We start from the raw sequence: 23,092 nt of genomic DNA on the forward strand, positions 1-23,092 counted from the left end.
TTTGGAGTTATGACCATTGCCAAGGCCTAAATGGTCTTTCAGGATTGGGCCTTGCCTACCACTGTGACCTTATCTTGGATTATCTTCTTCCTGTATTCCATTTCCTCTCTAGTTTTCTCAAACCTGTTAAAACTGGATAATGGAGTGTGTTACTTACCTTGACTCTTAGCTTGTTGGGGACGGTGACCAGGACCGGTGTCTACTTCTGTTGCCTGCTGATCTGTATCCCTCATGTGAGTGCATCTCCATCCGCGTTGGCCAGGCTGGTGTCCAGATCCACACTACCTGCTGGGAGCTCTACTACCTGCTGGGAGCTCTACTGCCTGGAACACGGCATCCAGCCTGATGGCCAGATGCCAAGTGACAAGACAGTTGGGGGACAGGACTCCTTCAACACCTTCTTCAGTGAGACAGGTGCTGGCAAGCACATGCCCAGAGCAGTGTTTGTAGACTTGGAACCCAGAGTCATTGATGAGGTTCGCACTGGCACCTACCGCCAGCTCTTCCACCCTGAGCAACTCATCACTGGCAAAGAAGATGCTGCCAATAGCTATACCCGAGGTTATGACACCATTGGCAAGGAAATCACTGACCTTGTCTTGGGCCGAATTTGGAAACTGGCTGACCAGTGCACAGGTCTTCAGGGCCTCTCGGTTTTCCACAGCTTTGGTGGGGGGACGGGTTCTGGGCTCACCTCCCTGCTGATGGAATGTCTCTCTGTGGATCATGGCAAGAAGTCCAAGCTGGAGTTCTCCATTTACCCAGCCCCCCAGGTTTCCACTGCAGCAATTGAGCCCTACAACTCCATCCTCACCACCCACACCATCCTGGGGCACTCTGATTGTGCCTTCATGGTAGACAATCAGGCCATCCATGACATCTGTCGTAGAAATCTTGATATTGAGTGCCCAACCTACATGAATCTTAACCTCCTTCTTAGCCAGATAGTGTCCTCCATCACTGCTTCCCTGAGGTTTGATGGAATCCTGAATGTGGATCGGACAGAGTTTCAGACCAACCTGGTGCCGTATCCCCACATCCACTTCCCTCGGGCCACATCTGTCATCTCTGTCATCCCCTGTCATCTCTGCTGAGAAAGCCTACCATAAACAGCTTTCTGTAGCAGAGAGCACCAATGCTTGCTTTGAGCCAGCCACCCAGATGGTGAAATACAACCCTCGCCATGGTAAATACATGGCTTGCTCCTCCTGTTGTACTGTGGTGATGTTGTTCCCAAAGATGTCAATGCTGCCACTGCCACCATCAAGGCCAAGCATAGCATCCAGTTTGTGGATTGGTGTTCCACTGGCTTCCAGTTCGGTTTAGTTCAGTCGCTCAGTCATGTCCGACTCTTTGTGACCCCATGAATTGCAGCACGCCAGGCCTCCCTGTCCACCACAAACTCCTGGAGCTTAGTCAAACTCATGTCCATCGAGTCGGTGATGCCATCCAGCCATCTCATCTTCTGTCGTCCCCTTCTCCTCCTGCCCCCAATCCCTCCAAGCATCAGCGTCTTTTTCAGTGAGTCAACTCTTCACATGAGGTGGCCAAAGTATTGGAGTTTCAGCGTCAGCATCAGTCCTCCAATGAACACCCAGGACTGATCTCCTTCAGGATGGACTGGTTGGATCTCCTTGCAGTCCAAGGGACTCTCAAGAGTCTTCTCCAACACCACAGTTCAAAAGCATCAATTTTTCGGTGCTCAGCTTTCTTCACAGTCCAACTCTCACATCCATACATGACCACTGGAAAAACCATAGCCTTGACCAGATGGACCTTTGTTGGCAAAGTAATGTCTCTGCTTTTTATTATGCTATCTAGGTTGGTCATAACTTTCCTTCCAAGGAGTAAGCGTCTTTTAATTTCATGGCTGCAATCACCATCTGCAGTGATTTTGGAGCCCCCCAAAATAAAGTCTGACACTGTTTCCACTGTCTCCCCATCTATTTGCCATGAAGTGATGGGACCAGATGCCATGATCTTAGTTTTCTGAATGTTGAGCTTTAAACGAACTTTTTCACTCTCCTCTTTCACTTTCATCAAGAGGTTTTTTAGTTCCCCTTCACTTTCTGCCATAAGGGTGGTGTCATCTGCATATCTGAGGTTATTGATATTTCTCCCAGCAATCTTGATTCCAGCTTGTGCTTCTTCCCGCCCAGCATTTCTCATGATGTACTCTGCATATACAGAGCATGATGTACTCTGTGACAATATACAGGCTTGACGTACTCCTTTTCCAATTTGGAACCAGTCTGTTGGTCCATGTCCAGTTCTAACTTTTGCTTCCTGATCTGCATATAGGTTTCTCAAGAGGTTAGCATTAATTACCAGCCTCCCACTGAGGTACCTGTTGGAGACTTGGCCAAAAAAAAGTGAGCTATGTGCATGCTGAGCAACATCACAGCCATCGCTGAGGCCTGGGCTTGCCTGGACCACAAGTTTGACCTGATGCATGCCAAGCATGCCTTGGTTCACTGGTACGTGGGTGAGGGCATGGAGGAAGGAGAGTTTTCTGAGGCCTGTGAGGACATGGCTGCCCTCCAGAAGGATTATGAGGTTGTGTGGATTCTGTTGAAGGAGAGGCAGAGGAAGAAGTAGAGGAATACTAATTACCATTCCTTTGAGCCCTATAGCATGTCATACTCAGAGCTTCAGCATTAGCTAGCTGACAGGCATAAAAACTTTTGACTACATTGTCCTCGCTTTCAACGGTGATCATGGGTTGGCTTTTCCATGTGTATCTGTAAGACTCCTGTCCTGTCTCAAAAGTAGATTTTAAGAAAAAACAAAAAACAAAAACCCAAAAACTGGATGTGGCTTCTACACCATTGCAGGGGCGAAAACATGTTTTACTTGTATCTACCCATGGTGGTACTCAGACAGACCTGTGCTGTGAGGACAACTGGGATCAGACAAGGGGAGGACTGGAGGCAACAGGAATGGTCCGTTTCTGCAGTGCTGCAGGAAATCAGGAATTATCACTAGTCTCGAACATCACTGGTGTCATATGAGCACACGGGGTGACCCACCTCGGGGGAAGCCATAACGGTTATCTGCTTAGCTTTGGGAGAATTAAGCGGGAACCTGCTCGAGAGAGGTAAGTCGGGCTCGCATGGGCGGCTCAGCCTGCGCTCACGAGGCGCCCCACTCTCGTGCGAGCGCCCCGCCGGCTGACCCCAGGCGAGGAAGCGGGGGTCGCAGGGTGGGAGTTCGTTAGGGCAAAAGTGGGGTACGGGACTGAGGCACGGGCACGGAGACCCCGCGTGGGTCCAAGCCCCAGGCCCAACAGCGGCAGGTAAGGGGCAGTAAGGCCTCGGATGCGCTCCGGGCGCCGCGGGGGTGGCTTCGGGCGCATAAATATGCCGTTCCGCAGCGCCCGGTTGGTCACGGACTGAATCTAGGGAGGAGTACTGGCGTCGCGAGGGCGGGGAGCCTCTGTACCTCCAGGTCGGTCAAGGACTGTGGATAACACGCTAGGGACACCTCATCACAACCCAGAGCCCGAAACTGTTACACAGTTCCTATAAAGAACTGGCCGCCGCCATTCCCCTCCCCCTTCTGACGGGTAAGTCGAGAGCAGTTTGAAGGAAGACGCACGCGCGAGAAACTAAATTAAACCGCTAAGGCTCGCTAATCGCGGTAAGGCGCAGGCGCAAAACAGCCCAGTGTGTTTAAGGAGATGGGCGGGGCTGAACCAAATACGCATGCGAATAATAATTAGCTGGCTGGAGTGGGCCGGCTCGTTAAACTACGCATGCGTCCGAGCTCTGTGTGACGCAAGAGGGCGGTGCGGGCACCTGGGTGCGCGTGCGCAGAGCTTGTTCAAAGGGCCTTATTTAGGTTGCGCAGGCGCCCACTAGCCATTTCGTCTCTGCCGCGCTGAAGTTGTGTGAGCAGGTGAGTGTTTGTTGTTCGCTGTTTACCACCCAGCGTCGCCCGAGGCTGTCAGTTTTGCGAGGATTGCTTTCCCCTAGGTCTGTGTAGAGCGTGAGGGTCTTTGGCAAGGTGCAGGCTGCCGTTAGGAGCCAGGAATGGTTCTCCGAGTTGCGGCAGGACGCTGAGGCCTACAGGCCGCGCCGACTCTATTGTGTGAGATGTCGGAGGAGGCGGAGCGGAAGCGACCGCCGCCATTTCCTAGCCTCCACGCTGGCGCTAGGCCGGGTTCCCCCTCGGCTTGAGGCCACGATAACCGGTGCGCAGAGCGGCTTCGGGCGTCCGGCTGCTGGCAAGTGGGGCACTCGTTGTTACATTCGCCTGGGTCGGAACGTCCTCACGGGCTCGACCCATCCTGAGGCTCCGCGGGCAGTCGGGCCGTCTCGAGAGCGGAGGGCAGTTTCATTTTAACGTTTCTCCAGGTCTGACTGCCATCCCCCGTCTTGCAGTCTGATTCGACGCCAGCACCCACTAAGAGACGATGATGTTGGGCACCGAAGGCGGTGAGGGGTTCGTGGTGAAGGTCCGGGGCTTGCCTTGGTCTTGCTCTGCAGACGAAGTGCAGCGGTTTTTTTCTGGTGAGTCTGAAACAGAGGCTGGAGTTAAGCACGCGAGGCCGCAGGACGGGCGAGCGAGGAGGCGACGGCGACAACGGTGGGGCCGAGCCCGTGGCGCCCCCTAGTGGGGCGCGGGCGGCAACTGTTCCCGTTGTCCAGCGCGCCCAGCCGGCTGCGGTTACGCAATGGAAATTGCGAAAGCCCCACCCGCCCGGCGCTCCTAGGGGGAATGCGGCCTCTGGCGGAATTTTTGTTTATCTTTTTTAAGTATTTTTCTGTGGATGTCTTTTCTTAGAAAGGATAAATGGGGATAGACCGGATTTTCCCCGGAATCTTGGAAAAATTTGCCGAGCAGCTGAGCAAATACCTTACAAATTTAAACTGCTAACAGTTTTCAAATTTGGTTATTGATTTGAAAAGGGGCATTCTGTTTCGGAAAAAGAAAATATCGCTTCTGAATTTAAGACAGTTTTCCTAATCAGGATTTGGTAATTGAAGAATTCGTGGTCGGCTCACTTTACAGTTGAGGGCACTGAAACCCAGGAAAGTTTTCTTGCCTGTGTAGCTTTTTTCCAGTATGTAGGTTTCCTTGAATGTCTGCTAAATGCCCTTGTTCTCATTATTAGTGTAAGATTAGACTGAAAGATAATATTTGGAAGAAATTTACAGGTTGGAAGGATATTTGTAGTATTGACTTACTATCTGAATTTAGTGTATGTAACGGAAAACGACCTGTAAAACAAGAAGCAAGTACATTGGAAGCCACCTTGCAGTGAGCAAGACTGGGTTTGGCTTCAGCTGTGCGTTTGGAGCATTTTAGCTTGGTAACATTGATCCCCTTTCAGGTGAGTATTGGCCCTGCAGTTCGGATTTGAGCAAGAAACTGATGTTGCTTCTAGTAAGGTAAAACTATCAAATACCTCGAATCAAAAGTCCAAATCAAGTGTATTCAGAAAAGACCATAAAATCACAAAGTCCAGATTGAAAAATGTGCTGAGGAGTTATTATTAAAAGTATGTTTAATGGACACACTTGAGTAATGAGTTGGAGATAAGTTCGGTAAGAAATGGCTTTGAATATTGGATTTTCTTGATGGATTGGGAATGCATTTAGGGTAATAAAGTTTGGTCATGAGAGGAAAACTGCTTAATTACTAAGACACCTTAGGAGTTAGTAATAATGTTGCTCATTCTAGGTTTTGCAAATGATTTGCTTTGTAGTGGGGGTATGTATAGGCATTTCATCTGTATCACCCAGAGGTGGTTTTTAGTTTTAAATTCTGTATTAACGGTTGTTTTCTTTGCAGACTGCAAAATTCAAAATGGGGCTCAAGGTATTCGTTTCATCTACACCAGAGAAGGCAGACCGAGTGGCGAGGCTTTTGTTGAACTTGAATCAGAAGATGAAGTCAAATTGGCCCTGAAAAAAGACAGAGAAACTATGGGACACAGATATGTTGAAGGTTTGATTTACATTGCCCTAGTAACAGTAAATAAAACATTAAACAAATAGAAATCTATCTTACCCCTTCTGAATTTTAGGTATTTGACCGCATGGAAATGGTCATCTAAGAGTTTATGGCAGCTCTTCCTAGATTATCTAAAGACCCAGGAAGTCTGAACGTTGTTCTGTAAGTTTCCGAAGTTGACTAATTCTAAGCACCTCTTTCAGTATTCAAGTCAAACAACGTTGAAATGGATTGGGTGTTGAAGCATACTGGTCCAAATAGTCCTGACACGGCCAATGATGGCTTTGTACGGCTTAGAGGACTCCCCTTTGGATGTAGCAAGGAAGAAATTGTTCAGTTCTTCTCAGGTATGTAGTCGTGTTGTTGAGCAGTGAGTTCTGGCTAGCAGCTGGCAACATGTCATTGAATAGACTTAAAAGTTGAGAAGCTTAGATATTTAAATAGGTTGTGAGTATATGCAGATGTTTTCTGCTTCCTGGAGACCTTCAAATAATTTAAGCCCATCTTAAAGGTGGATTAATTATTTCCAAAATGCTAACTTTGCTTATATTTAGTATTGTAGTTCAGAGTAGATCTTTGAGGATTGTCCTCAACAACTTAACTACTTTCTCACATTGCTGTTCAGCAAAATACTTCAAGTTAAAGGTAAGATCCCTTAACATTAGAATAGTATGTTAGGCTGTTGTAATTTATGGCAGGTGTCTATATTGTAAGACACAGTAGGTACTGGGGCCAGAAATGTCTCTAATGATCTCATTCTGTTTATGCAAGAAAAAAACGTAGGGAAATAATTGGTTTTAGCCAGGGACTTAAACTTACTGAGAGGAAGTGTAGGTTGAATGTAGTTTTAGTTATCTGAAGTACAGAAAGTGTTTTGAAATTGTTTTGGGCCTAAAGTATTTGAATGTTTAGCAGAATGTTAGAGCGTATATTTTAAATATTGTTGCTTAATATTCATGATGTTATAAATTGGAATTAACAAATCCTTTCATGGTTTAGTGTAGTATGTATTAAAATTTTGACTATTAGATATGTATCAAGTCCTAATGTTTTGCCAGAATTTTTGAAATCAAGTCTATTTTTACTGTTTTTGTCTAAATTGGTGAGAATTGAATGCTATCTGTCAACATCGTTAAATATGAACATAATTTCATATCTTCTAGGAAAGTGCTTTAAGTCCTTTTTGTAAGCTTGGGAATGTATCCACGGAAAGGATTTTTCATAGACGGAATTTCCAGAAGTGAATCATACTACTGTTAGAGAATAAGAGTGCATGATTGTGCTGTGTTAGATCAGTTGTTTGTTGAAAGCTTAGATTGTATGTTTGTCAATTGTATGACTAAGCAATGTTTCAATCTGTATATAAAATGTTTAAATATGTAATTTTTAAAAATTGAAGTTCCACTAACTTTAAAACATTGAAAAATATGAAATGAGGTAAAAGGTGTATCTTTGAATTTAGCAAAACTATTGTATTTAATGCTTGAAAATGTGTATAATTCTTGTATAATTCAACATTAAGTTGCATAGATAAATAAGTGTTCTTAATTGTTGAATTCTTAATGCATCCTGTGTTCAGAGTTTTTTCTTGTATACCATGTCATGGGATGTGTTAAGAATTGAGTTATAGTTTGTAATAATGGAACTTCATATTACTGCAATGCTTTTTTAAAGAGTACTTGTTGAAAGCATACCATTCACCTAAAGTTAAAATTCTGGTTTATTTAAAGCTATAAGAAGAATCATTTCTGGGCTTGTGATGTTAATATTGCCCCCCTACTGGGGTTATTTGTCCTTGGGTTGAAGGGTTGGAAATCGTGCCAAATGGGATAACATTGCCGGTGGACTTCCAGGGGAGGAGTACGGGGGAGGCCTTCGTGCAGTTTGCTTCACAGGAAATAGCTGAAAAGGCTCTAAAGAAACACAAGGAAAGAATAGGGCACAGGTGGGGATGGATGGTTGGTTGGATTTGTCACTTTTCTTATGGTAAACAATTAAATCCATATTCTCTCTGCTTAGAATCAAGGGAAGAAAATCTGATTTCATAGTCTATTTGATATTTTGCCACAATTTTCAAACTTGTCCAGTGTCAAAGTCCGATAGTACTTTGAGATTAAATTTTAGATTTAAAAATTGTCCCCAGTTAATTTGATCTACTTCACAATTTTGTAAGATTCCTAATTAACCCCAGTCAGTGGAGTTGAGAGACTATGGTTTTAAAAATGTTAATGCAAACCTGGCTTTAGCTGTAATAACACCCACCTAGTAAATTAATATTACCATAAGAAAATGTGATACTTTCTGATCTTGTTTTTAAAGTTGAAATGCAACAAACTTTCTTGCTGTATAAATATTCTGCATATGTATTAATAAGCATAGCTTTCAAGAAATTGTCACAAAAGGTTTTATTCTCTTTGCTTGTGACTATTTTTCATTGAAGCATGCGCTTACCTATGCTGATTCCTACTAAAAGCATAGGCTGGGGAATTTATTGGCGGAAAGAGATGTGTAGTGTGGGCTAGACTGTTGGTGGAGGCTGGCTTTTTAGCCCACTTGCTATACATGATGCCAATGGATTTAAGACATGAAATGTTGAAAGTTGAGTGGAATTCTTTCCCTCCTAAGACATTTACAGTGCTCCTCTCTACCCCTAAGGTTGGGCACTCTGCCTCAGAGGAGGACATTTTTCTCATAAAGTTTACATTAAATCTTAAAATTGAGTGAATTTCTGGTCATTGCCTATGCAAATATAAGAAATCTGGCTTTAAATATTAGTCAGTTTCATGGCTATGACTTCATTGTTTTCTTGTGTAACTAAATACCTGTATGAAATGAACTAATGTGTTCTCTCCCTTCCCCACCCCCCTTCCTCATGAACAATGCTTTAGGTATATCGAAATCTTTAAGAGCAGTCGAGCTGAAGTTAGAACTCACTATGATCCACCACGAAAACTTATGGCCATGCAGCGACCAGGTCCCTATGACAGACCTGGGGCTGGCAGAGGGTATAACAGCATTGGAAGAGGAGCTGGCTTTGAAAGGATGAGGCGTGGTGCTTATGGTGGAGGTATGTGGACTGTGCAAGTGTCATGAGGTCTGTTCTTTATGAGTGTTTTCATGTAGTGATAGTACGTTTTGTCTTTCAGGTTATGGAGGCTATGATGATTATAATGGCTATAATGATGGCTATGGATTTGGGTCAGATAGATTTGGAAGAGGTAAGGTAAGAATTGAATTTCTCTTCTGAGGGATACTTACACTCTTGTTCATCTAGACCTCAATTACTGTTTTTCAGGAATGTCAGATCACAGATACGGGGATGGTGGCTCTACTTTCCAGAGCACAACAGGACACTGTGTACACATGCGGGGATTACCTTACAGAGCTACTGAGAATGACATTTATAATGTAAGTGGAGAATAGATTGATAAATTGTCTATTTCAGTACAGCAGTAAAAACATGGTTGTTGTTCTACTTAAGTGAAGCAGCATGTTAAAATTTTGTTACTTTTAACAAGGTTTGATTTTGATTCTTTGAAATACCTTGTATTTAGTTTTTTTCACCACTCAACCCTGTGAGAGTACATATTGAAATTGGTCCTGATGGCAGAGTAACTGGTGAAGCAGATGTCGAGTTTGCAACTCATGAAGATGCTGTGGCAGCTATGTCAAAAGACAAAGCAAATATGCGTAAGTGCGATTTAAGGATTTTGGGGTCTCTTTACAGATAGTTGTGTGACTAATGATTATAACAGAGGAATACTGAGGATGTGAAAATTTTTTAATCCAGGGATAGGGTTCTGTGGATCTTTAAAAACTTCTTGGGTGGTATGACTAAAACGACTTTGATAAGAACACTGACTTAAGGTATATGCTTGATTGACAGACTTAAGCGATATAGATGAATGCTTGACTGCTTTTTAAAAAACCTGCATGAAGTAAATCACCTGAGAACAAGCAGCTAGAATTTTTTTACAAAAAGTAATAAGTTCACAGATCAACTTAAAAGAATTTAAAAGAGCTTATCTTTCTTTCACCAACAAACATTTTCAAACTGTTTTTTTCTCATTTCAGAACACAGATATGTAGAACTCTTCTTGAATTCTACAGCAGGAGCAAGCGGTGGTGCTTACGGTAGCCAAATGCTAGGAGGCATGGGTTTGTGTAAATATCACTTTAGTGTCTTTTTTTTAAGCTAACCTTGTATGCCTTTTCTCTCATTTCAGAACACAGATATGTAGAACTCTTCTTGAATTCTACAGCAGGAGCAAGCGGTGGTGCTTATGGTAGCCAAATGATGGGAGGCATGGGCTTGTGTAAATATCGTTAGTTTTTTTAAAAACCAAAACATTTATATTTATATAAGTCAATTTATATAAGTTAAGTTAATTTATATATAAGGGGTTTAGCAAAATTTAGGCAAAGAAAAGTTTTGATTTGAATAGTATGCATTAAATGTTTGTGAGTTACATAAAATGCTTAGAATAGATAAGTTGGTTGAAGTACTTTTGGGGGAGGGGACTGTAGAAAGAAACTAGTTGAATTGTTTAAGTATGAAGTATAAGCCTAAAATATTTAGCAAAAAAGCACAGGATCAAAATAAATTGTTGGGCATAATTAGGTGTTCAGTGATACCTGTGTATTGAAACACCCTTAATATATGGAATCATGGGGGAAAATCCCATTAAATCCAATTAAGCAGTTTCATAAGGTGTTGTCAAAATGCCTCTACTTAAGGAAACGTGGATTCAGTCCTGCTGATGTGTTTATTTTTGGCCTTGTGGTTTTTAAGTGTTTGACTAGCTCATATGATGGACAGAAAGGTAGTCTGATCATAGGTAATAGGCAGAAGGTGGTACAGCGGGTTCTAGTGATGTTAAGATCAAGACTGGAAAATAATAGATTTAGAATTACAAGCCGGGTACCACCAGGTACCACATTACTTAAGAAACAAAGTTCTAATGTTCTCTTAACTTAACAGCAAACCAGTCCAGTTATGGTGGCCCGGCCAGCCAGCAGCTGAGTGGTGGTTATGGAGGCGGCTATGGTGGCCAGAGCAGCATGAGTGGATATGGTAAGTGTTTTTTTTTTAATATACTTAGAATAAGCTTCAGGCAGGTTTCTTTAGTTGGGAATGTTCAGGCTCCTTTTTTGGTAAAATTGGGTTATTAAATATATGTTCTTGATCCTAATATAAATATTCAAATAGCTTAATTTTCAGAATCAATCATTGGGAGGGGGAAGTATTCTATGAATTCAAAATAGTCAATATTGCAACTTTGAATAATGTCGAGCCAGAAAACATCTGCCTCCGTTTGTTAAAACATTAAAGTCGTTCTCTTTTTCTGTCTTTTTGTTAGCAGTAAATCCATGTTAGATGGAGGGAGAATTTAGAATGGTGGTTGGGTTCAAGACCGTATTTACTAGTCAGTTAACCTAGGATTGGTTTTATTAATTAATTTTTTCAGTTGGTCTAAAGAATGGTGATTTTGGTATTATAGTCTTACCCTACAAAATCCTTTTGCAGACCAAGTTTTACAGGAAAACTCCAGTGATTTTCAATCAAACATTGCATAGGTAAATATTTTCTCAAAAAATATAATTTAAATTCCCAATAGCAAATATTGATATGTTGTAATAACACTTTCTATAGCAGTCAATGGCTCTTATTTAACTCCATGGAGGCTGCCATCTTGGGCACAGTGAGTTGCCTTTAGTCCAACTTTGTTGTCTCACTTCCTGCCCACCATGAATAGGAAAAGCAAGAGATTGCCCCTGTGCTCCCTATTCATACATGCCATTCGATGGACACATTGTGAATGTTTACGGTAAATTTTTTTTAAAATGCTTTGTTTAGCTTTAAAAACAACATGAAGTAATTTTGCAATTTTTGAAAAACACTAGTTTTCCTTTAAACTTTTTTCAACGTTGATCCTGAAGCATCCAAGTAAATGGTAGCACACGAGTCTGGCAAGTTGGTACTGCAGAGAAAAGGGGTTTATTGAGACTTGTTTGGAGTCGGGAGTCCCTTTTCCCAAACATGCTTCTCGCCACTTGGACAGCAGCCCTTTGTACTCGTATACTTTTTAAACTTTTTTTTGGAATGCTATATTTTAGTTGACTGCTAATCTGATACTCATCCTGACTTGTCACATTGATCTCTTTGCAGGCAGCCAAGGAGCAGTGAACAGCAGCTACTACAGTAGCGGGAGCCGAACGTCTGTGGGCGTGAACGGAATGGGAGGGATGTCTGGCATGTCCAGTATGAGTGGTGGATGGGGGATGTGATCGATCCTGATTGCTGACCTTGGTCAACTTTTTTTAAAAGAAAAACTTAAGTTTTAACAGTTTTGCAATACAAGCTTGTGATTTATGCTTACTCTAAGTGGAAATCAGGATTGTTTTAAAGACTTAAGGTTCAGTATTTTTGAACACATTCATCTAGGATGTAACAACTAGGTTGGGTAAACTATTACTGTTAAATAATTTTCAGCTTTTCTCAAGTTAGTTCTATTGTAGGATGTACTTAAGCAGTAAGTGTATTTAGGTTAAAGCAGTTGAATTATGTTAAATGTTGCTCTTACATCACATTACATTGAACACTGTCTGGATGCATGTTGAAAGACATGCTTTTTTGTAAAACTCAATATAGGAGCTGTGTCTACAATTAAAAGTGAAACATTTGGCATGTTTGTTAATTCTAGTTTCATTTAATAACCTCTATGGCACGTAAGTTTAAGCTTTTTTTTTTTAAGTTAATGGGGGAAATTTGACACGCAATACCAATACTTTAGGATTTTGGTCTTGGTGTTTGTATGAAATTCTGAGGCCTTGAGTTAAATTTTTCATTGTATTGTGATTTTCCTTTTAGGTGTATTGCGCTAAGTGAAACTTGTCGAATAAATCTTCCTTTTAGAAACTGCACTTTGTCTGGTCTGTGCTTCAGTGTCATGTGGACTGTTTCTTGGTGCTTTATTGCTGCCTGGGGCGTAGGTGAACAGTGACCCGCATCTCTGGCTGTGGCAGACAGGCTTGGCAGTTGTGGATGTTGTGTAGATGTCTTCAGACTTCTCCTTCCAGTACAACTGAAGGTAAATTAAGCTTTGGGGGCCCGTGGAAGGTGTGTGTTTGGCCGGGCTGCACAGGACGTGATCTGAATTGCCCCTGACTTGCCAAGCACTTGCACAAGGCCAAGGGGGAGGCGGAAGTGTCCTCGGCTATGCTCTGCGTGTCTGGAAGCGTTTTGAGCGTGGCTGAGGAAGTGCCAGAGGCACTCTTGTGGCATCTTTTGCATTTTGCTTCCATGAGCTGCCTTCTAGAAGGAGCTAGCTCACAGAGGGCTTTGAAATGAGATTCAGTCTTTGATTTTTGCTTCACTCCTCAAGATCGAGTCTGCTTAGGAGCAAAACTACTTTATAAAACTAGCAGGTACTTCTGAGAGCAAACAAATGCTTAGTTTAACTCTGTAATTGAAATCTCTCGTAGGTAACACTCAATGGCATTTGCTAGGAAAGTAGTAAGCAATACAGGTATAGTTCTAGAGTTACCTTTAGACACTTAGCACTGGTAATTTGGGAATTTCCACTCATTCATCATCCCTCTAATAGAAATTAAGTTTGCTGCATTGAGGTTAGAATTCAGAATTGGAGCTGTGAACATAGGCTTGTGCTGTTCAAAGCCATTTTTTTTCTTGCTGACAGTGCTGAAGTTATGATTAGTATAGTGAATGTAGAAAAACTGCTTAGAATGATAGCACTTTTTGAAGATTGCAGTTGGCAGCACTACACGAAGATATATTGAAGGACTCTGCAGATCCTCTTGCCCTTCCACATGCTCTGAAAACTGGGTGCATACCTTCAGTTGGGTTGGGGATACAGTAGTATTCTAATGTTATATAAATGTCTTCTGCAGGCTCAGAGAATTTTCTGGGGATGCACTGTTAGAGCATTGGTGTTCTAAACCTAGTAATGCCCTTGAGATCTTTACTTGGTCTGTGTCTGGGGAAATCAAGGAGTGTTCCTTGATCCTCCCTAGTCCTTTAGTTTTTTTTCTTTTTTTTTAAACAACATCTTTGTTGAAGAAACTTGAAAAAATACCTAGAAACACTGTGTTTCTTTGGAACACTGTACTCCATGGACCAGCATCATCACCTGAGAGTTTGTTAGGAAAGGTCAGAGTCTTCAAACTTGGTGTCATTTATCATGATCCTTAGCTGTCCACAGTCTGCATTTAAGCTGGAGAAACACTGCCTCCTGTCTGTCCCTCGTTGTTCGCCCAAGTAAGGGGAAGTCTGCCAAACCGGAAACTGAGGGCTCCAAAGTTCAGGTGCATAATGGATATCTTAAATTCTTTCCATGCAGCTAGATAACTTAGTCTCCAGCACTGGCATCCTCTGAATAACGCTTGGGGCATGGGGGCAGGGGCAGCTTTTAGAAATCAGGATGATAAAGGAAAAGCACTTCGTGTGGTAGTGGTGGGAACTGTCAGAACTGTCTTGAAGGAGGGAGGTACCCCGCTCCTCTTCTGTGTGCAGATGAGACACAGGCTGAGACGAGACTTACCTAAGGCTCCCCAGCAAGTTGGAGTAAAAATTGGGTACACTGAAAACGGTACAAATCTAACGCTAGACCAGTTGGGGGAAGTGTGGTATGTGAACTTCGGGAAAAGCTGGGCCCTGAATGAGGTTAAGAAAGCTGCTCAGATTAAGTTAGGGAAGAGGAGAAAGTCCCTTTTTGCTGCCATGTGCTTCCTTAGTTCAGTTCACTCAGTTGTGTCTGACTCTTTGCAACCCCATGGACTGTAGCCTACCAGGCTCCTCCATCCATGGGATTTTCCAGGCAATAGTACTGGAGTGGGTTGCCATTCAAAAATCTGCACTTCAGAATGAATGTAGCTTTGAAGCAGGGCACACAGTTTTGGACCTCATGTCACTGAACCTTCCATATTTCCCATCCGTAACAGGTGTGTTTAGGGGAGCAGATGTGGAATCATCCAGGCTGTGGGTGTGCCTTGTGCTAGGACAGTATAGAAAGAAGAGCCAGGCTCTAAGCAGAGGCTGGACAGCCAAGGTCAGAACACTGGTGGGAGGTGGATGCGGGCACTGGAAAGAGGGCTTGCATGCAGATGGACTGACCTGTCTGGATTACAGTGCTTGTTACACTTCTGTAACCTGAATACTCAAGGCCATTAACTGGTGGAAGGAAGTTACGGGTGTGTGTGTGTGCGTGTGTGTGCAAGCATGTGCTCAGGTGGGAATCCAGAGGAAGGCTCTGAGCCAGTTTTCCACAGCCCACAAATACCTTGAAATCCAAAATGTTTCCCTACAGGTGCCTCCATCTGTAATTAACTACACTAACTCCCTATTAGATAAAGGAATACATTCTGAGCTTTGGCGAGATACTTCCGCTATGCCTATTGAACATTAACAGCTCAGCTTGTCCTTTATTCAGCTGGACAGCAGCCTGCACCCCAGAACCCAGCAAGCTCAAGCCCCTACCTCAGGTGCAGCCACCCTCACTGAGGGCCTCTAGTCCTGAAATGGGGGTTGTCCTGGGCATCCTGTGAAGCTGACATAAGCTCCTTCATTATTTATACCAGAATGAAAAATAAAGACTTTTATTGCAGGGCTAATGATGGATATTCACAAGGGTGTGAATTTCTTGACTCTGAAGCAGGGAAGGCATGCTGGGGTGGTGGGGAGGAAAAGGAACTGATTCCTACAACTAGTTGGGCTGTTGCAAAAGGTTAATTCTTTGGAAATTGAAAAATGATAATAGCAAAATCATGAAGTTACATCTGAACCAAAGCCGGTGGTGTCAAGTGAGAATGTCAATCCAGAGGAGTTGATTCCGTACAACTTGGAGAGGAGAGGCACAAGCAGCTTCCAGTCCCGTGTGCTGCGTCCAGAGGGCCAGCAGCCCGGCTTGGGAACCAACCTTCCAAGTCCCTGACTAACTCAAGACCAGAGAGTTTGGCACTGTTCTGAGGCTGCCCACAGACATGAAGATAGGCTGGCAACTGGTCTAGAAAGCAGGCCCTGCTGAGGCCCCTGCCTTAGGAGCTGGTGGAGGAGGAGCACCGCTGAAGGAGCAGGGTGTGGCAGCTATCACACACCCGGACTGGTCTGGGGTAGGAGGGCAGGGCCAGCTCGTTACTGGAGCACGTGTTGCAGAAGATGTGGCCACAGTTCCGGCAGTGGTGCTGGAGGATGGAAAAGAGGCAGTTACAGAATGCTGTGCTGCCTGGGTCTGCACACCCGCTCTAGCTGACCAACCTTTAAAAGTTCAATACTCTAAAAATCCCTCCTCCAGAGGCTTGTATCATTTTGAAAGGGGTTCTTCTAGACCTTGTGTTTCTACATTTCTGTTCCTGTAAAATCCATGGAGTGTTGGAGAGGGTGTCCAATGGCATGAGTAAGGTTCTTTTTCTTTGTGTTTTATTGGACTTGACAACTCTGTCAGTTGGCAGTCAATGATACGAGTGCCTGGGTATGTTCCCTGTAATTGCTGCATTCCATGGTGGTGACCCAAGGTTTCTTTAGCCTGCCACTCATGAGAAGTCCTTTAATAAAGGCTCTCTATTTTCTGTGACATCTATATCTTGCCCTGCCCAACTGGTCAATCAAGGCCTGGTCAACCTTGGACTGAAGGCTGGGCCCAAGACCTGTTCCTGGAACCTGAAGGCGGGCTACACAGGCAGGGGTAGATTCACTGGGTGCAAGTGCCCTGCCCAGATTGCCACCTGGATGCCTGTCTTAAGACTTACTGCCCATAGGTTCCCTATAGATTCTGGTTTTGCCTAACTAGGCCAGATTTTGGTCCTGTTGTTCTCAGAATTTTCAGCTTATACACACACACCTAGACCACTTCTGCAAACAAGCAGCCCCAACTCCCAAATCATTGACAGGACTGTGGTGGAGACAAGGCCTGTGCTAATGGGCTGAGGTCCCTGAAGGGGGGTAGGCTGGGAAGTCATCTGCCGGCAGACCAGTGAGCATGAACCCAATGCAGCGGGCCTAGTCCTACTGGCCTTCTCCAGAACCAGGGCCCAGGCAGGGTACCAACTTAGTCCCTGGGCGAGCAAGTGGAGGGCTACCCCACATACCTTTCTCCGGGAAATGGAGAACTCCTTTTCACACTGCTTACAGTGTGTTGCTTCATCGTCTTTCAGCCAAGTATGGCCCTGAGGAAGGAAGAACACACAATCCTGTTTTATGGCTCGGCTCCCGATGAGCCTTTAGCTATGTTCATCCTTCAACTCAGCATCCACCGTCCCTAATAGCACCTGGTTTGCTTTTGAGGGACTGCCTCTTCTGCACTAGAAGTGGTCCCAGGATTGTCCCCTGACCCTGACCACAGCTGGAGCTCATGTGCTGCAGCCTACCTGCCCTGTGGCCTCCTTGTCTCTGCAGGTTGCCAGATTCTCCATCCTCACATTAACCTGAGACTCTTCCAGTCCCTTTCACCAAGTGCCCTAGGGCTGAGGTGATCAGAATCAGGGTCTGGTGCTTGTAACTCCAACCCTGGCTGAGACATCATGCAAACTGCCCCCTAAACTGGCAGGAGGAAGACGGGCCAACCCTGGCAGCCAGACTAGAAAATCTGTGGCAGCAGTCCCCACTGAGAAAGAAGGCCAACGTGCTGCGGAGACGGGAGGTGCTTCTCCATACACATTGACGTCCTGATTGTCAGAGCTTCGTGGGGAAGCAGAGGAGGCAACTGAAGCTTAGAGAGATGCCTTTCTGGAGGTCTTTCTAAGGGAAAACAGATATGCATTGCTCGTCTCGGACTGAGCTGTTCAAAGGTCAAGCGCCCCAGGCACTTTAATGGCGCCTTGGCTTCTGTTGACTATTGCTTTCCTGATGACACAGAGATATGACTGGGAGGTGCAGCACAGGCCTGTCATGCTTTCAGCCTAGTGTTCCACAGCTCCAGGAAGCTCTAGGGTCCCATTTTATGACTTATCCTCCCTCTAGCACTGTCAGCTGACATTTTACGCAAACACTTGTTTATATCTGCAGGGGATAAAAACAGCTCACAGCAATGACATCTAAGGAGCTTTTCAGTCTACAAGGGAGGATAAAATAAAACTGTGAACTGCAAGTCCAGGCTGCTGTTAGTTGCTGTGACAATTTGCTGCTTCTGACCCGAGGCGGCCTGGTAGTCAAGTGCCTAGAGACTTAAGGGTCTCTGCTTCAGCACGTGCGGCAGGGTGCCTAGGGAAGAGGCTGTCTGTACACTGCTGCCAGAGCGGGGCTGAGGGTCAGAAACTCCTGCCCTCTCCTACTCCGCTCTCGGCCTCAGCAGGCTAGCTCAGCACCACACTGGGTCACCAGGACCACATGTTCCTGCTCTCTTAAGTGGCCTGTGCCATTCTGCCCTCCCCAGAATGGTTCAGAAACTTGGCTCAACTGAGGGCTTAAGTGGTCCCCGGAAATGGCACAGGGCACTTTTATGGGCCAGTGTGGCCTCTAGCACCTCACCTGGAGGGAAAGGTCTTACTCTGATCATTTAAAAAAAAAAGGGCAACCTGGATCTCTTTCTGCCACTTTTCATTTCCTTCATTAGGGCACCGATGATCTAGGTCTAATGTCAAACTGCAGCTGACAGCGGGGAAACCAGAACCAGAGGACCTCGGTTCCTCCAGGACCAGCTTAGGCCCTGCCGCTTGTCCGCATCACCATCTCACCATCACCAGGGCCTAGATACACAGCTCTGCGCAGCATTTTTTTACCTGTAAATAAGTGATGGGAGCCAGGAACCAACCACATATTCTCACCTGACTGTTGTGAGAAAACCTAAGAGCATGCTAATATATTAGCATGAACTGACTGATAGCTACTAGTAGTGATTCTTAATAACACTAATAGTCCAGTACCTTCAGTGCCTTATTTACTTCTTTGATGTCTTCCATCTTCAGCTTTGACCTTAAAAAGAGAAGAGAGAAATTCACAGCCTCACTAAGAAGGACTTTCAAGCTCTCATGAAGTAAATCCACAATAACTTTTTGGCTTTGTGAGGGCAACAAGACTGTAAGAGAGGAACGTGATAACATGAGTTCTTATAGAATAACTTGTTTCCACCTTTTGGTAATCCCAGAGTCATCTCACTGTATTGGCTCATTTCTGGGGCAGTCTTGGGGCTGAGCCTCTGGACTGAATCTGGCCCAAGATACAAACTATTGAGTTGCGGCAAGGATTTAAAAAGGCTTTGAAAGAGCTGCAATCATTTAAAAATTGAGAATTACCTCATAAAAGCCCATGTTTCTGGCTTCTCCGAGCAACTATTCCCGCCTGTGACATGTGCGAGGAGCATGTGCATCCCTCATCAGGTGTGGGGCCCCTCACCTGTAGGCCTCTCACTAGCCCCTTTCTTGCTGCCTGCTCTCTCTAGATTGTTTGTTCTTGTTCCATTCTCATTAGCTGGTGGAAGAATAATTCCTTAGTTCTCCACACAGAAGACAGGACTGAACACGGTCTAAAATGGCAGAGTTAAACCAGATAAAGCAAAACACTGTATATGTCAAAGCCCTTTTATAAAGCTGGGGTTAGCTTAAACTGTCACTGGATTAGCCTAACCTAAGTGTCAGAGAGGCAAGGCTCTGAGTCACAGGTTAAACTTCTGGGGAGGGAGGAGGAAACCAAACATCAAAGCCTTTGAAAGAAAACACCCTGTGGCCTCCGGGAATGCTTGCAGGGGCTCCTCCCCTCCCCTGCCCGGCTACAGGGCTACAGAAGCAGGTGAGTAGACAGACAGGGCCAGAGGCTGCCTGAGACGGGCAAGGTCAAGACAGTAGCCTCAACATATAAGAACTTCCCTGGGAAATACAATTTGAGAATGCAGATGTTCCCAAGATAAAACTGGGCACCTGGGTCTGCAGCTGGTGGAGGCATCTGAGAGTAGCTTTCCTGTCTCTGCGGTCCGGTGTGGGCTTGCAGGAAGAGGGGACCGGGGAGGAAATGCCAGTCTGGCTGGCACCGCTAACACACCCCGGCTGGGAAGGGCACTGGTGGTGGGCTGGGCAGCAGCACTGCGAGGCCGCTAAGGGCAGGGGTACCTGCCTCTCCAAGGCCAGAGTCTGTCTGCTTTTCCGAGGCCTCTGCCTCACTGGGAGTGTGTCTCTGACTCTGCTGTTTGTCCAACATGAAGAGGACAGGCAGGAGAAGAAAGATGGGACTAGCCCTGTGAGAAGGGGGAGGGCGTCCTGAGGATGCCTCCCTCTCCTTCTCTCCAAATGCCACTCAAATCCAAGAAGCTAGCACTACGCCAGCTTCCACAGCTGGTTCTCAGCAGCCTCAGGAAGCCCTCAGAGCTGGCCAGGGCTCTGAGCATGGGGCAGACAGCGGCCTTGTTTGCTCTCCGAGGGCTCCCCTCAGGTGGGGCCAGCAGCACGGCACACTCCGCCTGAGAGGGACCAGCGGCCCTGAGCGGGTCTAGAAAGAGCCGGCGAATGGGCGAGGATGGCAAATGGGCAGCATCTTCACGTTAAACTCCTGAAAAGACCGCCTTCTCATCAGCCATAACATCCTTCCCTATACTGTTGTGGGCCAGCCCACCGCACTGCTGGAGACCTTCCAACTTTCCAGACAGAAAACTCCCAAGCCTGTGCACACATGTGCACTCCTTCAGCGGCTCTGGTTTCCTCTCCTGTGAGCTCCTGTCTCTGGTCACAGCGTGCCCTGCGCCGGGCCTAAGCCGGGCTCTGCTGCTCACTGAGCCTGCACCAGACTCAGGCGGGAGCCGCGAGCCAGCCTGGGATCTCTGTGGACTGACGGGAAAGAGGAAGGCTCGTTTCTCAGACAGACAGCCCTGCTGGGTACCTGGGTGGGGCCAGACCCACCCGCGAGGCGCATGGCAGAGGAGGGAGGTAGACCCTGACAGCTGGTGACTTTTTGCTTAAGCCAGTCTGAACTGGATTTCTGTCACTAGCAACCAAAAGAGTTGTGACTTGAGGAGAAAAAGCTACCCACTTCGTTTAAAAATGCAACAGTCACACAAACGGGCAAGTTACACTGTCCACGGTGTGACCTAGCAAACTGTCCAGAGCAGCCTGGCAGGACTGGGATGCCAGGAGGAGACCTGTTCAGTCAGAGGGCAGACAGCGCCGCAGAGGGCGCACTCCCGCAGCATCCCTGCTGGGGGTGGACAGACGGCCTCTGGCGGAGGCGAGCATACAGGCTCCAGGGAGGGAAGCAGCGCCAGGCTTGCATCATGGCGGGCCCACAGTCTCAGGCCACAGCACTCCCTCGAGCTAAACACAACCCTCTATCACCCACCTGGTTCCCCTGGGACACAGACACTCAGTCTGTGACCGTAAGACTTCCGGTCACCACAAAAGGCTGTTCCCGATGAATTAATCAACCCAAGCCAGTGCTGTGTCCCTGAAGCCTGACTTCCTGGGCAGGGGTTCCCCCCGAACTGCTGGCACGCCTCCCGGATTGCCCTTCCCTCCTTGCACAAAAGGACACAGGCTTGGGGCTCGAGTGATGCAGTGGGCAGGCTGGCGTGACCCTCTAGGGGGAGGTGGGCCCGGTGGCCCTGACGTGGGTGGCAGACAAGGGGCGTGGGTTTCTTACTGGCTGAGGTGCAGACCCATTTCCTGGAGGGCTTGTTCCTGCTCATCACAGATCTTCTGTAACTCTGCCTTCTCATCCTGGAGCTCCCGCAGCTCCTAAAACAAACAAACCAGATGCCTGACACAGAACTCAAAGTCCTTTTTCTAAAAAAAAGATTTAGTCATCACAGTGACAAGCAGGTCAGAATGTTTTTCTTTTTTTCCTTTTTTAAATTTTGGTCATGTTGCATGGCATGCAGGGTCTTAGTTCCCTGACCAGGGACTGAACCTTCACCCCTCTGCTGTGGAAGCATGGAGTCTTAGCCACTGGACCACCAGTGAAGTCGCTAGAATGTTTTGTAAGAGCAAGAAACAGTTTTGTTGTATCAATCTCATTCACAACAGGGTTATTTCCAGTTTCTCTAGAATGGACAACTGGAAGGGAAGCGCTTCATGAGTGGCTCTGCAGTGGGGAATGTAGGGCAGGAAACATTCAAGACAGATTGGCACAGAGCAAAAAAAGTTTTTTCTGTTTCTGTTAAAAGACAGATTTGTATCAGGGAAAGCTAGTTTAGGAATAAATTGTTTTTTTGGGAAGAGCTGGTCAAAATTTTCTGAAAATAAATGAGCAAGGCTGATGAAAGCCAAGATCTGGGATCTCCTATGTGGCCCTGAGCCACGGAGCGAAGCTCACCGGGCACGATGCTGGCGACTCTGTAAACTGGGGTGAGCACACCTTGAGGCCCCGAGCCATGGAGCAAAGCTCAGCAGGGACGATGCTGACGACTGTAAACTGGGGCTGGCGAGGGCAGAGACGAAGACCCGGAAAAGTAACTTGGGTTTTCAGGGCTGATCCCAGGGCAAGCAGTAGGGCTTACGGCCTGAGTGGTGGGCAGTGCCCACCTCAGCCACCCCTGGGCCTTCTGCCCCGGAGACCGTTTAACACGGGCTCACAAGGGCATGCTAAGACTTCCCGGTGAGGTTAGATACGCTGTTATGTTTCTTCTGCAGGGTGTGTGTAATTTGAAGTGAAGGGGGAGTGTTCCATCATGCAGAACTTTCTAGAAGTCCTTTCCTCCCATCTCTGAGTTTGAGTGGCTCCTGGAAGCTCTCTCCTCACTAGCAAGCCCCACACTGGGCCTAGCAGGCTCTCCCACTGAGGGACTCTAGCTACTTCCCAATAGAAATCAAAGGGTTTTTATCTCAGACTGCAGTGGTGCCCATTACTGTGCTCAATGAGACAAAACCTGTGTCTGGGAACTGCCCCAGTGGCACGGGAATGCCGTGTGGGGCTGCCAAGCCCTCCCTTCCCTGCCGTCACATACTGGGCACGCAGCCCTCCTCTCTGGCCTTGCACTGGGACGGCCCCTCACACTTCCGGGCGGCTCTGCATGGCTGGCCCTTGCTCACCACTCAGTTCTCTGCCTTAACCATCACTCTTCCCAGGCCACCCTCCAGCCTGGTGTGGGGACACGCTCCTGTGTGCTCATCTTCATCGCCCTAATCACTGAGTCTCTCCGGTCTGCTCGCTGGCTTATGATCTGTCTTTGCTTTTCCTCCTGAAGCAGAGGCTCTGAGGATG

The 23,092-nt window shown here is 46.2% G+C and overlaps 2 protein-coding genes and 1 pseudogene across 10 annotated transcripts in view; 2 read left to right on the forward strand and 1 right to left on the reverse strand.

Annotated features, from left to right (window-relative positions):
* Positions 1-338: 338 nt before the first annotated feature.
* On the forward strand, positions 339-2,609 carry LOC133061657 (tubulin alpha-1 chain-like; annotated as a pseudogene).
* Positions 2,610-3,771: 1,162 nt separating this feature from the next.
* Positions 3,772-12,882, forward strand: HNRNPH1 (heterogeneous nuclear ribonucleoprotein H1). Of its 8 annotated transcripts, none has more exons than XM_061149660.1 (14): positions 3,772-3,897; positions 4,356-4,511; positions 5,797-5,952; positions 6,162-6,305; positions 7,765-7,903; positions 8,847-9,025; positions 9,105-9,176; positions 9,233-9,366; positions 9,513-9,648; positions 10,033-10,092; positions 10,185-10,244; positions 10,940-11,032; positions 11,486-11,535; positions 12,128-12,303. In XM_061149660.1, the coding sequence occupies exons 2-13, from the start codon at positions 4,415-4,417 to the stop codon at positions 11,533-11,535; spliced, it is 1,320 nt and encodes a 439-aa protein (XP_061005643.1). In that variant the 5' UTR covers positions 3,772-3,897; positions 4,356-4,414; the 3' UTR covers positions 12,128-12,303. The 8 variants fall into 8 exon arrangements, with proteins under 8 accessions (XP_061005643.1, XP_061005638.1, XP_061005640.1 ...); XM_061149659.1 differs by having other exon boundaries at positions 3,773-3,897; positions 10,185-10,274; XM_061149655.1 differs by lacking the exon at positions 11,486-11,535 and having other exon boundaries at positions 10,185-10,274; positions 12,128-12,882.
* Positions 12,883-15,557: 2,675 nt separating this feature from the next.
* The window catches only part of RUFY1 (RUN and FYVE domain containing 1), a 62,548-nt gene continuing 55,013 nt past the window's right edge, over positions 15,558-23,092 (reverse strand). For both annotated transcript variants that reach the window (XM_061149652.1, XM_061149653.1), the window contains exons 15-18: positions 21,533-21,627; positions 18,835-18,883; positions 17,062-17,139; positions 15,558-16,158 (exon numbers count right to left, since the gene is read on the reverse strand). In XM_061149652.1, the coding sequence (XP_061005635.1) occupies positions 16,012-16,158; positions 17,062-17,139; positions 18,835-18,883; positions 21,533-21,627 (369 nt within the window). In that variant the 3' untranslated portion in view covers positions 15,558-16,011. The remainder of the gene's footprint in view (positions 16,159-17,061; positions 17,140-18,834; positions 18,884-21,532; positions 21,628-23,092) is intronic.

This window comes from Dama dama, chromosome 9 (genome assembly GCF_033118175.1).
Source record: "Dama dama isolate Ldn47 chromosome 9, ASM3311817v1, whole genome shotgun sequence".
Lineage (NCBI taxonomy): Eukaryota > Metazoa > Chordata > Mammalia > Artiodactyla > Cervidae > Dama > Dama dama.